General features: G+C 38.8%; 2 protein-coding genes across 11 annotated transcripts in view; one reads left to right on the top strand and one right to left on the bottom strand.

Annotated features, from left to right (window-relative positions):
• Window positions 1–3,510, bottom strand: part of taok3a (TAO kinase 3a) — a 55,865-nt gene extending 52,355 nt beyond the window's left edge. For 3 of the 8 annotated variants that reach the window (XM_025053066.1, XM_025053064.1, XM_008336260.3), the window contains exon 1: window positions 3,364–3,510. The gene's annotated coding sequence lies outside the window, so the exon portion shown is untranslated. Of the gene's footprint in view, window positions 1–2,805; window positions 2,947–2,979; window positions 3,193–3,363 lie in introns of those variants that run through there. The other 5 variants (XM_025053065.1, XM_017043157.2, XM_025053063.1 and 2 more) reach the window with 4 other exon arrangements.
• A 2,324-nt stretch (window positions 3,511–5,834) lies between these two features.
• On the top strand, window positions 5,835–14,833 carry suds3 (SDS3 homolog, SIN3A corepressor complex component). Of its 3 annotated transcripts, XM_025053068.1 has the most exons (13): window positions 5,934–6,065; window positions 6,693–6,762; window positions 7,561–7,630; window positions 8,271–8,326; window positions 8,818–8,889; window positions 9,010–9,029; window positions 9,126–9,282; window positions 9,485–9,580; window positions 11,397–11,458; window positions 11,550–11,571; window positions 11,737–11,842; window positions 12,513–12,597; window positions 14,057–14,832. In XM_025053068.1, the coding sequence occupies exons 2-13, from the start codon at window positions 6,747–6,749 to the stop codon at window positions 14,153–14,155; spliced, it is 861 nt and encodes a 286-aa protein (XP_024908836.1). In that variant the 5' UTR covers window positions 5,934–6,065; window positions 6,693–6,746; the 3' UTR covers window positions 14,156–14,832. The 3 variants fall into 3 exon arrangements, with proteins under 3 accessions (XP_008334483.1, XP_024908836.1, XP_008334484.1); XM_008336261.3 differs by lacking the exon at window positions 6,693–6,762 and having other exon boundaries at window positions 5,835–6,065; window positions 14,057–14,833; XM_008336262.3 differs by lacking the exon at window positions 5,934–6,065 and having other exon boundaries at window positions 6,109–6,762.
• Window positions 14,834–15,422: the final 589 nt, after the last annotated feature.

The following is a 15,422-nucleotide window of genomic DNA, read 5'->3' as shown; positions in this document are numbered from 1 at the left end:
ACTTAGAAGAAAAGAAAATGTGATAGACAAAATCATGTGTGATTGTTAACCCAGTATGTCAGAAAAATTCAGTTTAAGTACCATACTTAACAGAAATTAAGCAGCTTGAATCCCAATTTTCCATGTTTGAGTTTTTGAGGGCTCACAATACAATTAATTTTGTCATTATATTATTTCTTTCTCTGGACCCTAACGTACTGTGTATTTTATTATGATTATTCTTATGAAAAATACAACAGGTTCAAAAACCGACTGTGCCCGGGTGAAAAATGAGTCACACATGCTATTCAAATATTGATTTCTACAGGGACCTTAACGCACATTTTTTTAAACAAGGGCCTTGGTATTTTATTATCCTGTCTCTGCTAGTCAATACATGATTATTTAGCGCACAATTTACTGCAAAATGAAGTAAAATAAGTCTTTTATTTTTTTTAGGAAATTTATAGACAGTCAATAATGTTTTTTCTTAAATATTGGAAGCCAGCTGAGCCAAAAAATTGACTTAGCTTAATTACAGTAGGCGCCCACATCTGATATGAAAAAGTGGTAGCATTTTCAGCTCACACCCTCCCCACACCCCCTGCCTGTGCCAGCCACATCAGCCAATTGTCAAGTGCAGCTGATTTGTCCTTTCCCAGAGCAAACATACACACTTGAAAGGATTTGTGCTAATTCACGAGATACCCCTGGCTAACATGGCAGTAATCTTTCACACGGCTCTATAAAAAGACATGACTATAAGCATTATGCTCATGACTGCTGCTGTCTGTGGAGAGGACGCTTGATGTCATGGTACATTAACAGACTGCATCACCCTGTGTTTAACAAAGGCCCATTAAAAGCTGCTGTGGTTTAGCAGTGAACAACAATGTTACGAAGGCCATGGTTCTTAGACTCTTGGTCTCGAAGGCCGCAGGTTTGGAATCGTGGATAGGTCAAAAGGTTTTAAAGTCACCAGATGTGACCAACCTCATTCAGGTCCAGCAGTACAGGACAAGGGCCTTTATTACCCTCTTAACCTGTGTGTTATCGGCAAACAACATTTGACACATCCACCTCTCAATCAGTGTTGACAAACAGGGTTCAACTGCCCTAGATACAGACTCTAATAAGGAAGTGTGTTAGTTTCTGTTCCCCTTCTGAGTTGCACGGTAAACTGGTTGACCATTAAACTCTTTATCTATTTGATGATGTCAGTGAAGGTCTGTGCTGTATAAATTTAAAAGCTAAGGGCAAATAAAAGTCTGACTGGAGATACTATGACCTCAATGACAGCAACATTTTTACCATGGTTATTGTCATTTAAATAATAATCTGAAAAGTGACAAATTATACATGACTGACAGAATAAGGACTCACAGCCATATGTTCCATAGTGGAGCTTAAGTCAAGCCATGGATAATGCCCAACTTTACCTGTTTTACATGTCATTCAGAAGGAAACTTGGTGCAACTTCTTCCTACTCCGTTAAATTTTCTTCCAACAAAGCATTGCCAATTAAAAAAAACAACAACAACAACACTGGAAACATGTTGTTTAAGGGTGAGTCTTAAAAAAAAAAGGACAGCAAACAACATATTGGAAAGATGTTGCTGTCAAGGTTAAAAAGACATGGAAAAAGACTGTTAGCACTAGCCTGGACACAGAAGGAACTTGTGACCAGGCTCTGAATGGAGGTTTTTGGGAAAATGAGACCGTTTCTCATTTCTCATTAATTACAAAAAAAAGTCACAGTTTCATGCGTTACATGTAAAAACTGACTTTTGGAGACTAATGGTTATTGTGCTAAATTTTTTTAAAAAAGTTAACCCTTGAGATAGATGCATCAATGAACACATCCTGTGCAGTGAAAATGTATGTATCCTCATATCATTTTTCTTCGTTTTTCCACCCCTATAAGCCGTGTTACTGCCACCTAGTGGGTACATTTTCCTATAGTAAATGTTTAGACAGAAAAACAATAACTTGCAAAAAAAATATTTTCCCTATTTCATACTAATGTTTTAAATAAACACCTGCTGTTGGTTGCAGTTGCGGTAAAAAATACTTGAAGCTGGAATAACATTGCAACACAGTCGGATGTTTACTACATCCTGTTTGCTCGTCTATGCAGAAGGCTGTATCTGAAAAAGAACATTCTGGACAATGACATCCTTGTCAGTATAAGGTAGTAGTGCTTAGATTAGTGGGCATGCTGCTGCATCTTCTACCTCAGAGTACTACATCAAGTACTACATCTCAAACGTACAAAGACAATCCCAGGTCTGCTGCCTCTCACTCATGCGCTCTACAAACACCACGAGAGATGACATCATGTTGGGTCAGCTTGGGGTTTGAGAGCTCAGCCTCAGCTCCACAGCTGAGGTGTCGATTCACTATTAACACATCACCGTGCACACAGGTGATGGTACAAATGTCCGCTAACGAACAGTCACTCGCACGGTTTCATCGATTGTAAACAACCGTAGTCGTGTCATTCATGGATAGAGGACGACATAGTAAACGTAGTAAAATATGGTTCGGTGTCATGCGCCGTAAACGTTGCACGGTGTCAATTGAAAGCCATTGTGACTGAGCGTTGATAGTAAAATCCTACTCACAACAACGAGGTAGGAATGCAATGGACGGTGCCATCGTTTTTTCTTTCTTTCCGTGTGACAGGCAACACGCACACTGACCCACATTTTGGGATACGCTATAATAATTCCCTCCCGTGCGAAGTTTGCACAACATCCAGTCGCCTTTTTCATGTCAAAGAAACGAAAAGAAACACGAAGTGTCACCAGTTTTGTTTATACTCACCCGCTGAGGACGAAACCAAACAGGTGTGCGCACTCCCGCCGCGGCTTCACTGTCCAACAAACGGAGAGCGGGGATTTATCAGCAGGTGCACAGACACGGCAATCAAAAAAAAAAAAAAAAAAACCACACACACACACACACACACTTGACTAAACAATTACCAAACCTACGCACTTCTACACTTCAGCCGATGTGACAGCGCTATTTACTGCTGCTGCTTTCAGGGCTCACCGCGGCTAAGATGACTGCTTCTTATACAACAAGACCAAACAAGGACGGAACCACACGACGCAGGTCGTTTCTAACTTCAGACGGAGCCGTTTGTGCTCACTTTTACGACTCCACCGTCCTGTTACGGTAGCGTTGCTCATTGCCATCTCTCAGAGGAAGTGTCAATTCAGTGTTAATAGCGGATAAGCTGTGAACAAACAAGTGTAGACACAAATACACAGAAACAGAGGGAAAGGAGGTTGGGGGGTAAAAAGAAAGAAAGCTCATCTTTTTTCTCCCCTAGACAACAGAAAAGTCGACTGTTGTAAAGAAGCAGGTGTAATTTACCATAATTTGTTCCGGTTGTATTGAAGTCACTGTGAGTTAAAGCGCTGTCAGTTGGTGTGGACTTCCTGAATGACGGAGCAGCAGTTCAGCCCACAGCCAGGGTTTGACAGCTTAGCGTGACAGACGACCGGAAAGGAAGTAGTTGTTCGTTGAAAGGCAGGTGCACGTCCCTTCTCTTTCTCTTCCACTTGTTCTTTCTTGAATTGGACAGCTAAAAAAGTACCTCAGACTCTAGAGATACCAGTAGTTCTATGTTTAACAACATAAAACACGGAAACGCAAAGCATCGTGAAGCTTCTTCTTTGTTTCCGTCGTTTCAACGTGCTCCTGTTTAAACAACTAATTGACACTTTGCAACAAAACTCTTAAACCTTAATTCCTTTGCTGCTCATTAATGATGCATGGACTGAATCATCCCGATTCTGTTGCAACTTCAGTGGTGGAAATCCAGCGCTGCTCCCGCGTAGGTGTCACCCCTGGTACAATGGGTCCCCCTGCTGTTTATATTACAGTGCTACACTACATATGAGTACTTTCATGCTTACAGTTGTTGAAATGTTAGGGGTTTTTTAAATTATTGTTTTGTTTTGTTTTTTGTAAAACAACAGATGCATTTTTTTTATTTCAGAGCAAGAATGATCTGTCCTTAATATATGTGCATTTTACTGAAAAAATTAGAAGTGAAATTCAATATTAAACTAAACCTGAAATACTTTTTTCTTTGCATTATAGAGAGACAATACAAATACAAAAATAATAACGATTTTATTAATGCAACATACAGTGGAAAATAGCAACAGAAATAAACTTAACAATTATGCCTATTAATAAAATTAATAGTTATTTAACTCAGCAGTACACTTTTTTTAATCATCAACAATGAAAAATAAAAATATAGGGCTGCATCCGAACCAACATAATATTGTGCAGAGTTTGAATATTACTTGCTAAAACCTTGCCATTAAAAGTTCTCTGTATAAAGTTATTCTGATTGAATCAAAGACAACACAGTTCAAGGTCAAGGTCAAGGTCAAGGTCAGCTTTATTGTCAATACCTTCACATGTACAGAACATACAGAGGTATCGAAATTACGTTCCTTGCCTTCCCGTGCGCTGACAGACATAGACAATACTGAACGACGAACATTAAGGTGCAGTTCCAGCATTGTTTTGTCTTAGCTTAGATAAAATGATCTCCTGCCCCTGTAGTAATAACAATAATTCAAACTTTATGAATCCTACACTTATTGATCCTCATGTTAACAGCAGATCTGCTGCAACAGGCTGCTCCTTGGACCAGTTTCCTTCCACAGTCCTCAAACATGCAGGGGGAGACGAGTGTCAGAGGTTATGTGTTACAGAATGATAGCAGAGGCTGAGGCAGACATCACAAGTATTTTTTTATTGGGAGTGTAATAAGGATAATCCTGATTCTAAATGCACATATTAGAGACACAAACAATAACACCAACAACTCAAAAGGGTGAGCCGTTTGGAGATAATGAGGAAGTGAGATAAGTACTGGGCATGTGCTGACTAGAGATAGTATGAATGTGGGACAGAACATTAAAAACAGCCGTGAGGCGGAAGGATAAAAAGACTGTAAAGAAGTTATAATAACGTGTGATAACACAGGGTGTGAATAATATGATGGTCAGATGGATGGTCGCCTCTGGTGACCTTTCAAAGGGGGAACTTGAGAAAGTCGTGTTGTGAAACATGTTGTGAATACGAATTGTACTATATAAATGCAAAAAAATAGTTAAAAACAAACAAATGCATTTCTTTATTATAGTTATAATGGATTTATAATTTTGAAAAGGCTTTATATAACTTCCGGTGTTTGTAACATAACATTGCATATGTAGCATAGCAAGGACATTTGAACGCATTTCTTTAGCCTTATCTTCTTTTGCTTTCGGCTTTGTCCCTTTTTTTCCAGGGGTTGCCACAGCGAATCATTGTTTTCCATCTCTCCCTGTTCTCTGCATCTTCAACTCCGACTCCAACTGTCTGCATGTCCTCCCTCACTTTATTTATTTATTTATTGAAGGCATTTATTTAGCCTTATAACTATTATAAATCACCAAGGCCGATAGCACTGCACCCTTGTGTATGCAAATACATTGTATATACCTTTCTAACGTTTGGATTTCTTACACACAACAAACATTTAGTTGAAAAATACTTTAGAGGCGATAACTACACTAATATAACCTTAGCATCACAAACTTCCCTCGTGTTTGTTGAAGTGTAGTAGTGGTGAAACAGCCAAAACAAAGACGTCCCGCAGCCACACGTGTTCGTGAATATGCCTGTTTAAATATATTAGTATTCTATTAATTTATGTAGGTTAAATTAAGCCTATATGAATGATCGGATTATATAAGAATATCCATGTCAGCTGTTGAAATATTTAAACGTCCTCCATATGTCCATTCTTGATGGAATACACATTTCTTTACAGGCATAAGCTCGGACAGCTTAATTGTCCAAGGTCCCGCCAGTTGTAGGCGCTGTTCCGAAACCCGCCTGGCAAAGCATAAATCGTTTGTTTATTTTCTATTTGTTTACATTTTTAATTGAACAAATGGCTTCCACTATTTTGTCGCATGTTGTGGATTATTATAACGACGAGGAAGAGCTCGATAGCATAGAAGACGACGACGACAGGAGTTTCAGGGGAAGGGACTCTGAAGAAGGTAAACGCTCAAGCACAGCTTCCTATTCGCTGGGCTCAGTCAACTTATAGAAAAATAAACGGAAACGCGCACTGTCGCCTTACGTGTTACTCCTTTGAAACAGAAGATCCAAATCGATTCATGTGTTATGTATTTCTGCGACCTATATTCTCGTGTACTGTATTTCGAGAAATCTAAAACGATTTTTCAAATCCCCAACGTAAAGCCAGAGCAATGCGTGCTGCAAGCACGAACACTTAGCTTGTTTGCTACTTAACATGTTTGCCACCTAGAAGAAACTCCAAAGCTTTACGATTGATTAATTCATGTAATGTTTAAAATATGCACTCTGTTCAAAACGGCCGTCTTTTAAAAATTAACATTACATAAAAATATTCGATAAATATTAGCTATATTATTGTTATATAATGTAATGTCCACATATAACAAAAATACAAATTCTACACTGACCTAATATCCAATATTAATAACAAGTGTTAAAGAATTGCGTGGGAACTGTGTTGGCTCCGGAGTGTTAATTAGCCAACTCGCTACGTAACGTTAGTTCTGAGCATTGACAGGTCGCCCGGCTGGCGAAACCCTGCGTGCTGTGTCCACTGAACTGTCCTTTTCACACTGTTCAACCAGACGGGACGGACCACAAAGAACCAGAAAGACAGACAGGGAGCGAGAAGACAGACAATGACAACCGTACAAGGTTTGCCAGATTGTGCAGTCGCAGCTGACTTCGAATCATGTGTGTTGTACTCATCCGAGTGTGTCGAGTCTTCATTTTAGGGATATTCTTATAACAGCCGACCGGGCTAACTTGAAGCTATCGCATTAATGCTAACCGAAAACGAAAGATGCTGTGTCAGCTTCGCATCGTGGGGCCTGGACTCCTGTCGTAAGTCGGGGGCACCGGAGGTAACGTCTATACCCTGATAGTAGCTTAGCCGGTGTTGTGACGCTGAACTACCATGTTAGCTTTGTCCCGAGAGACTTGCCGTGAGAATGAGAGCAGGGCCAAGTTAGCCGATGACCGTTTGTCATAAATGCCACCGTGCGGCAAAATGCTTGACAGTCCCATTCTTCGTTTAAAAAAAAGGACTTATGTGTACCTTCACAAGCACGAATCGTTGTATTCAACACCTGCTCCCATCAACTTTGTGCAGTCGAACTTTTTTCACATCCAGAAATATGTGGCCTATAATATTTGACCTGTACAACGTTTTGTCCTCACCGGATCCCACTCACCAGAAGTCGTGTCCAGGCTGTTTTTTTGTCACCATTACCTTCCCACTGCCACGCACATCCCTTCATCTGCTGCTTGGCCATCTGTCTGTCAGTCCATGTGGACTAAACTAAACTAAATTGCAAGAAATCCTAACCGTAATTAGACCAAATGTTTCGTACCGTGCAATATGAATATCACAGTATTCACCGGGCGAGTTCGTAAGTGGATGGAAGTCGTGAAATCTGATCCCAGGTTCTTCCTGTCATTCTTCTTTTCCAGACACAGAGGATGCCAGTGAAACCGATCTGGCCAAACACGATGAGGATGACTATGTGGAAATCAAAGAACAGTACGTGTTAGTTTCTCAACTGTCCACTGTTGTAATACTGCGTCTAAGCAATTAAACTGGAAAATAAATGTCAAATGATTTTAAAAAAAAATATACGGTTCATTTTTACCTTTGGATTTGAAATAAATTCTGCTGAAATTTAAGGAAGCTCAATATAACAAAATACATTTACATGAACATACAACACATTCTAATGTGATTATTATACATATAACATTCATCATGGGAGTGAAGGCAGCAACAAGTTTTTTCCTAGAAGAAAAGGCTAGGTGTTGAAAATGACAGGAAATTATGTTTGTGACCATTTAACCAATAATATGTGGCTTATCTGGTTTTCAGTGGTTTTATTTTTGAAAAAACAAAACAAAAAGGCAAAAAAAGGAGGTAAACAAAAGGAAATATTTTTAACCAACTGATTGATTGTTAAGTTGCATCTTAACGTAACATTTAAAACTTCAGACTTCAGACACACATTACTACGTCTCTTCTCTCGGTTGCATTAATACTGCAGTTGTTGCGTAGAGCTGAGCATCTTCGCTGGTCTCAATTCAGTTCCGTTGATGCACTGTGAAGCAGTGCAGTCTTAATTTTTACAGCACATTCTTTGCATTTTAATGTCACCTCTATTTTTTTTTCCCAGAATGTATCAAGACAAACTGGCCTCTCTGAAAAGACAACTGCAGCAGCTACAGGAAGGTAATCACTGGCCTTTATTCTTATCATTAGATTAAGGAGGATTTTTTTATTTTAACTCTAAGGCAGGTTTTTGTGGGATATTAAAGTGAGTGGATTTTGTCAGAAAGTGTCAGAGCTACTCTTATTTTTCACAATGAATTTTTTATTTATTTTTTTTGTATTTCATCCTCCGGCTGTGCTTTATATGTAGTTTGTTGGTCAGTTTAAATTTTTGTCATCTGGTACCAACAATAAACTGCAAATGGCAGCAGATTTGAAACAATGCATAAATCAAAGTGAATCTATCAATATTAGCTCATATTGATGCTGGGTCTAAATGGCCACAGTGTAATTTGGTCAAAAAAATAAAGGTTGAACAGAAAACTTTTTTTCCCATGAAAAAAACTTTTATTTCCTTCAGTAAAATAACCCATAATCTGTTCTGAAAGTATAAAAATAGATTGAAGTTATTGACAAAGTTTTTTTTTTTTTAAATTACACTTCCTGTGTAGGTACATTGCAGGAGTATCAGAAGAGGATGAAGAAGTTGGACCAGCAGTACAAGGAGAGACTTCGAAATGCAGGTAAGAACTGAAGTAAAAGTTGATTGACGTGACTGAAGATTAGAATAATGAACTAATAAAGTCATTGTCTTGTAGTCGTCACAGTTACCTGACCAAATACGTTTCTCTTCCCCTCTACAGATCTTTTCCTTCAGCTGGAGGTGAGTAACGTGGTGTTTTGATCGAATCGATCCAACATTTTCACTGCATCACAAAGGAAGTGTTTCATCCCGGCCGCGTCTGTCGTCTCTGCGCAGACGGACCAGGTGGAGAGGAACTACATCAAGGAGAAGAAGGCGGCGGTGAAGGAGTTTGATGATAAAAAGGTGGAACTAAAAGAGAACCTAATCGCAGAGCTGGAGGAGAAGAAGAAAATGATTGAGAATGAAAAGTTAACAATGGAACTCACCGGTGGTAAGGGACCCAGAACGCGGAAGCAATGTGGACTGAGTGTGTGTGCGTGTGTGTAATGTAATGGGGAGTATTTTATCCTAAGTAGGATAAGGAGTCAGAATGTTTTATGCAGTGTGGATAGAGGGTAAAAAAAAGTACTTGGGATTCATTTAAAAATATATTATTTTTAGTCTCACTTTTCTCTGCCTTCTTTTATTTTCAGACTCCATGGAGGTAAAACCCATCATGACTCGGAAGCTGAGGAGACGACCTAATGATCCAGTTCCTATTCCAGACAAACGGAGAAAACCGGCACCTGATATCCTAGTCATGGTCATGGTTAGCAATACTAGGCCTGTAATCACGATTAATCGCACAAAAGTACATAGTTAATGTGCACTATGTGCATTCTGAGTTTATGAACGCACATAGGAGAGACCGAGGAGGTTGTAACACTTTTTGCTTCAGGACCTGTAACTCAGAATTTTTGAGTACTCTTTTATACAAAGTACCCACATTTGTTTACTACAAATGGCACAATTCAAACCCCTGCAAGGGGTTAAGGCCTAAGTTGTAACAATTAAAATGTGGCCTGTGTAAGGCTGGTTGCCTCTGGACTCCCCATTGACAGACCTGTCATCTGCTTCTCATCCCATGTTTGTGGGTGTTTGATGTTGTGTTGGTATATATCACTGCCAGTTGATTTGCAAAATTTCTAACTTAAAAGAAAGTGGAATAGGAAACCTGAGAACATAGACACAAAAAGGTTTTCAATTTGTCTGCCAGCACTTCTTCTGCACCTCAGAGAAAACTTTGTTGCTGCTCCAGTAACCTAGACTGGGAAGATCACTGGACCCCTGGTCTTTCAGCTTCTGCTCGGTGTTACATGGCAGATTTCATGTGCCTTCACAACTGATCTGACTGACTTGTCCATTGCCTGGGCATTTTATAAAATGTATTAAAATTGATAAAGTGTTCTTAGTTGTATGTAAGGGGATGATTGTAACGCTTTTTAAAAATGTGTTACAACCCACCCCACCCCTGTCAGCCATTGTTCAGCTAACTGTATTAGCATAGTGGTTTGAAATTAGCAGGGGAAAAATGCATCATATTATGCCTGAGAAACTACAATTTAATCTAATGTCATATGGTTTTATGTACAATAGTATAAATACTAAACAAAATATAGTCTTGGTCAAAACATTTACTTACAAAAAAAAAATCATTTTTTTCTCTATAGAATCTGCATGTGCCTGTTTCCAACCTTGACAACCACCATGTGGGATCAGGGAGGAAGTGGGTAAACACTGAAATTATCATATAACTCCTATCTTATCCCTAATTGGTGGAATTGGTGGTGTTACAGCTCTCCCCATGTTACAACCATACCCGGTCTCCCCTATATGAATATATGCATGTATGGATACATATACGTATGTATTTTATATATGTGTATATGTGTGTAAGTATATATGTTTTTATATGTGCGTATATATGAATACATATGAATATATACATACACATGTATATTTATACATATATGTTTATACTGTACATATATACGCTTGTGTTCTTATGGTCATTTGGTCAAAAACAATATAAATCGCACAATGGTACATAATTACTGTGCCCTACGACCATTTACAAAGCAGCTTATATTCTGATTTTATAAACACAAATATATATGCATGTATGGATACATATATGTATGTTATATATGTGTACATATGTGTGTAAGTATATATGTTTTATATGCATATATACTGTACATCTATGAATACATATGAATATATACATACGTGTGTATATACACATATGTATATATATTTATATGTATTGGGTATATATATATAAATATATAAACATATGTATATATATTTATATGTATTTTGTGTATATATATATATACAGTAAGTACATATACATATATATTTAATTTTTATATTATATTTTTTATTTACATTTATATTAAATATTACATAATTTTAGTAAAACTCTTTGTCAACAGGTCCATCTTTGAAACAGGTATAATTTGAATATTTAATCTCTGGGATGAAACCAGTCTGTAGAAGTCTTGTTGTGAACCAATCTGAACCTTTCAAACAAACAAACGCTCCTTCCTTAACGCTTCAAACCTCAGCTAAATTATTTGCTAACAGATGAACAGATCATGGAAGATTTAAGAACACTAAATAAGGTCAGTGGTTTTAGGTGTATTTCAGATCAATTGCAGACACAAATATTCTTTCAATATATATTTTTAAAATATATATTTTTTTTCTTTGCAGCTAAAATCACCAAAGCGACCAGGTAAAAACTCTTTCCTTTTGTGTTTTTTTCTTTCCTCTAGGAGTTCGGTACTTTCTTTTTTACTTCAACACAATTACTAATAGCTCTTTCTTCCAACTCTAGCTGTGCAAAGTATTCCAGACGGTTGTGGCGCACGTTTTTACTAATGTTTTTGTCGTTTTACAGTGTCGCCCTCCACTCCAGAACATGTCCCATCAGTCCCCATGGAAAACCCATCGCAGCGCTATGAGGCACGCATTGAAGAAGGAAAACTTTACTACGACAAAAGATGGTAAAAAATGTTTTCTTTTATTTAAGTTTCTATCCAAAACGCCCCCATATCCGATGGGCCGGGAATAGCTGTCAATTATAGATTCATTTTGTCTTTGGATATTTAAAATTATATAATTTTACTAGCTTTTCTCACTGTATATTGAGTATTTCTATCAAACAAAATTACTTTTTCACTGTGATGGGGCGTTTCTGAAATAAGATGACAAATGACAGATGCGTTCGTGACCACCAGATGGCAATGTTGCCCCATTTTTGATGGCCCCTTATTTTTTAGCTGTTCATCTTAAATAAGATCTTATTATAACGATTATCAGGACTAAATAACAGCACATTAACACACCCAGACTGTCGCACATGTACATTATCTTTCAGAAATTCAGCCCCACGAAAAAACAGAACTCTCAACACATTTTCTATGCTGAAAAATTCAGAATTCAAAGTCTTTTTCAAAGTTTTTTTTCCTCTGACGATTTGGACTCAGACTGTTGTTTTGACTAAGTCCAATTATGTCTTTTACATCATCTCTGCAGGACTGTGGTTTATTCAGTACGGCATAATTAGGTATAATAAACTCCTCTGTTGTCTGCACTCCTGTCTACCGTCTGTCTCGTTCCTCACGGCCAACATCGACCTAATGCTTTTTCTGCTCTGCTCTACTCTGCTGGCAGGTACCACAAAAGCCAGGCCATTTACTTGGAATCTAAGGACAACACAAAGATTAGCTGTGTCATCAGCTCAGTGGGGACCAATGAGGTGAGCTCCTGCTCTGTACACTGTACTGTTACTGCACAACACAACGCTGCTAATATGTCACAGAAAAAGACTCTTATGAGACCTTAGTCTGTGTAAGCACAGCTTGATGTACTCATCTATTTTCTGCCACAAAGGTCCAATGTTCTAAAAAAAAAAACCCTCTTCCCCCCTCGAGTTCAGCTGTAGCTCTGTGTAACGGCGTGTTATCATTATGATAACTTCACACAGGACTTCAGACATTATTCTCCTGCTGTAAATAGCCACCAGTGTCCGATCGCCATGATTTTCTCCAGTTGAAGTGAAATTTATCTGCAGTTAATGGGTTGTTTTTTTTTTTATATACATTTGCGACTGTAACTTAACAAGTTTTAGAATAGTGATGTAAACATTAAGGACTTTTATTAGCCCACGTGTGTCAAGCTCAAGGCCCACAGGCCGAATACAGCTTAACATGTAATTTTATGTGGCCCCTAGATCAGTTTTTTCCCAAACTTTTTTCTGGGGACCCATATTTTAAAAGTCACAAACCTTGGCGACCAAAGTCAATAGACAATATTGGTAAACTCCTGGGAAACATGATGTGAGACGACCCCCAAAAAAAAAAAAAATTTGCGACCCACCTGAGGGCTGCGACCCAGTCTTTCGGAAACAATGCACTGTAGCATCATATGTTTTTTTTTTTTTTTACATATTAAAAAAAATAATGTGTGCTGAATAAGAAATAGGGTATTTCACAATTATACCGCTCTATTTGCCATTCTCATCAACTGTACAGTTATTATTATTTATTTTGAGATATCCTTCATTTTATGTTTAACAGCATTCTTATTTTGCTTGATGTTATCGTTTGTTGTCATTTAAATGAGGAAATCGTCTGTTCAAATTTATCATTTCTGGTTAAATCATCATCTGTACTGGACTGTTCTGTATAGTTACTCCAGTTTGGGCCACAGCATAAACTGTCACACCGAGATGTCTTCACAACAACAGCAGGAGGATCTCTGAATCGTCTGGTGAAGATGGAGACGCTCGGCTTAACACAGATGGAGTTTCTCCTCCTGAGTTCTCCTTCATATTTCTGCTGGTCTTAATGTAAAGCTGTCATTTCTGAAATGGCTGGCGTCTCCAGAATATCTCACGAAAAATTAAGGAAATACAAATCAGTCTCCCGCCCTCTGTTGCACAAATAAAATTGATCTATTTAATTGAAACTAAAAAAAAATTCATTTATTTGACCTTGTGTGACCCTGCAATAACCCTCCACCCCACATTTTTAGAACCACTGTACCAAATTGACTAACCCTAACTGAGGAACCGTCCAGGGTGTAACTCCGCCCTCACCCCCATGACACAGGGTTCAAACTGTCTCTCAGGACAATTGTTTTGGTGAAAATGTCTTCCTACAGCTAGGGGATGCTGGTTCACGTAGTATAATCCACCCTTGTCTTGTGTTCTGCAGCTTTGGGTGAGGAAAACGAGTGACAGCACAAAGATGAGGATCTACCTGGGACAGCTGCAGAGAGGAGCATTTGTCATCCGCCGACGGACGGCTGCGTGAAACATTACTCCCGCCCCACGTCGCACGACGCCCATCTGTTCAGATACCCATTCATCCAGCCGCTCCTTCAGCCACTCTCTGGGTTCCCCTGCTGAATGAATCTGAAAGACCACACACACAGAAACACTTTTTTTTTTTTTCTCACCATTTTACACAAACACAGGCTTTTACAAGGTGTTTATACACAGTATTGAATGTATTGTTGTTGGTAAAACAGGTTAGCGTGGCCATCAGTCGGACTTTTTAATTGGACGTGATGTTGCGGTTGTACACTGATGCATTTAAAGGCACATTTAGACTCTTTAGTTATCACTCATGAGAATTACTGAACACACACACACGCGCACACACACACAGGCCTGGACATGTCAAAAGGTGTGTTTTGCTCAACATTGTTCATCCCATGTGGCTGATGTCATGTCCTCTACCTTTTGCACTGTTACAGACACAGAGGCCCACTTTGCTCTGATTGGTTGAAATTTGTTTTCTGTTATTTTATAAATATATACGTATAATTTGATATGTTTATGTCATTTTGTCATCCTTTTTTTGTGTGTGTGTGATCATTCCAGCTCACATCAACTCTCTGCATGTGGAACCTTTTGTTGATGTTATGTTATTTGTACTGTTACCATTTTATTAAAATGTTTTCTGCATTTGATCAACCTAGTGATGGTGATTTTTTGCCAGGTGTTAAACCGTCAGTGGTTCTTTAAAAGTCTCAAATCTTTGCTCAAGTCAATAGACATTATTCGTAAACTCCTGAGAAACATGATGCGTCCCACCTGCGAGTCACCACCCACTCTTTGGGACAGGCGAGGGCGAGAACGGAAACGATCACAAGACAGAATGTATGTTTGTAAAGTTGCGTTAAATTAATTTATAAGAGCGCAGACATAATATAGTAATTAACTGCTAACTCCTACGTGTATGAAGTGAATACTGCAGTACAAATATTATGATGATGATTAAAAGTAATGATTTGAGCACTTCCTGCCAATATGAATGCTGCTTACGTGCACATTCGCTACCTACACAGGTCACCTCACACCTTCTCTGCACTCGCCTCCCCCTGCTGCTCACCTCCCTCCCTGCAGTCTGTAAACAGCTGACTGATTTGGCATTCGGTGCAGGTTCTCTCCAGTGCAGCCTGGTTGAGCTCAGCTCAGCGTGCCGCTTCCCTTCCCTGTGTGTCCCGCCGCTTTAACTGGACGCCATGTTTCACTCTGCCGGACTTAATGACACCCTGACAAGGAGGGCAATTATT

This window comes from Cynoglossus semilaevis, chromosome Z (genome assembly GCF_000523025.1).
Source record: "Cynoglossus semilaevis isolate Cse_v1.0 chromosome Z, Cse_v1.0, whole genome shotgun sequence".
NCBI lineage: Eukaryota > Metazoa > Chordata > Actinopteri > Pleuronectiformes > Cynoglossidae > Cynoglossus > Cynoglossus semilaevis.
The sequence above is the reverse complement of the archived record's forward strand: the minus strand, read 5'-3'. Positions and strand labels throughout refer to the sequence as shown.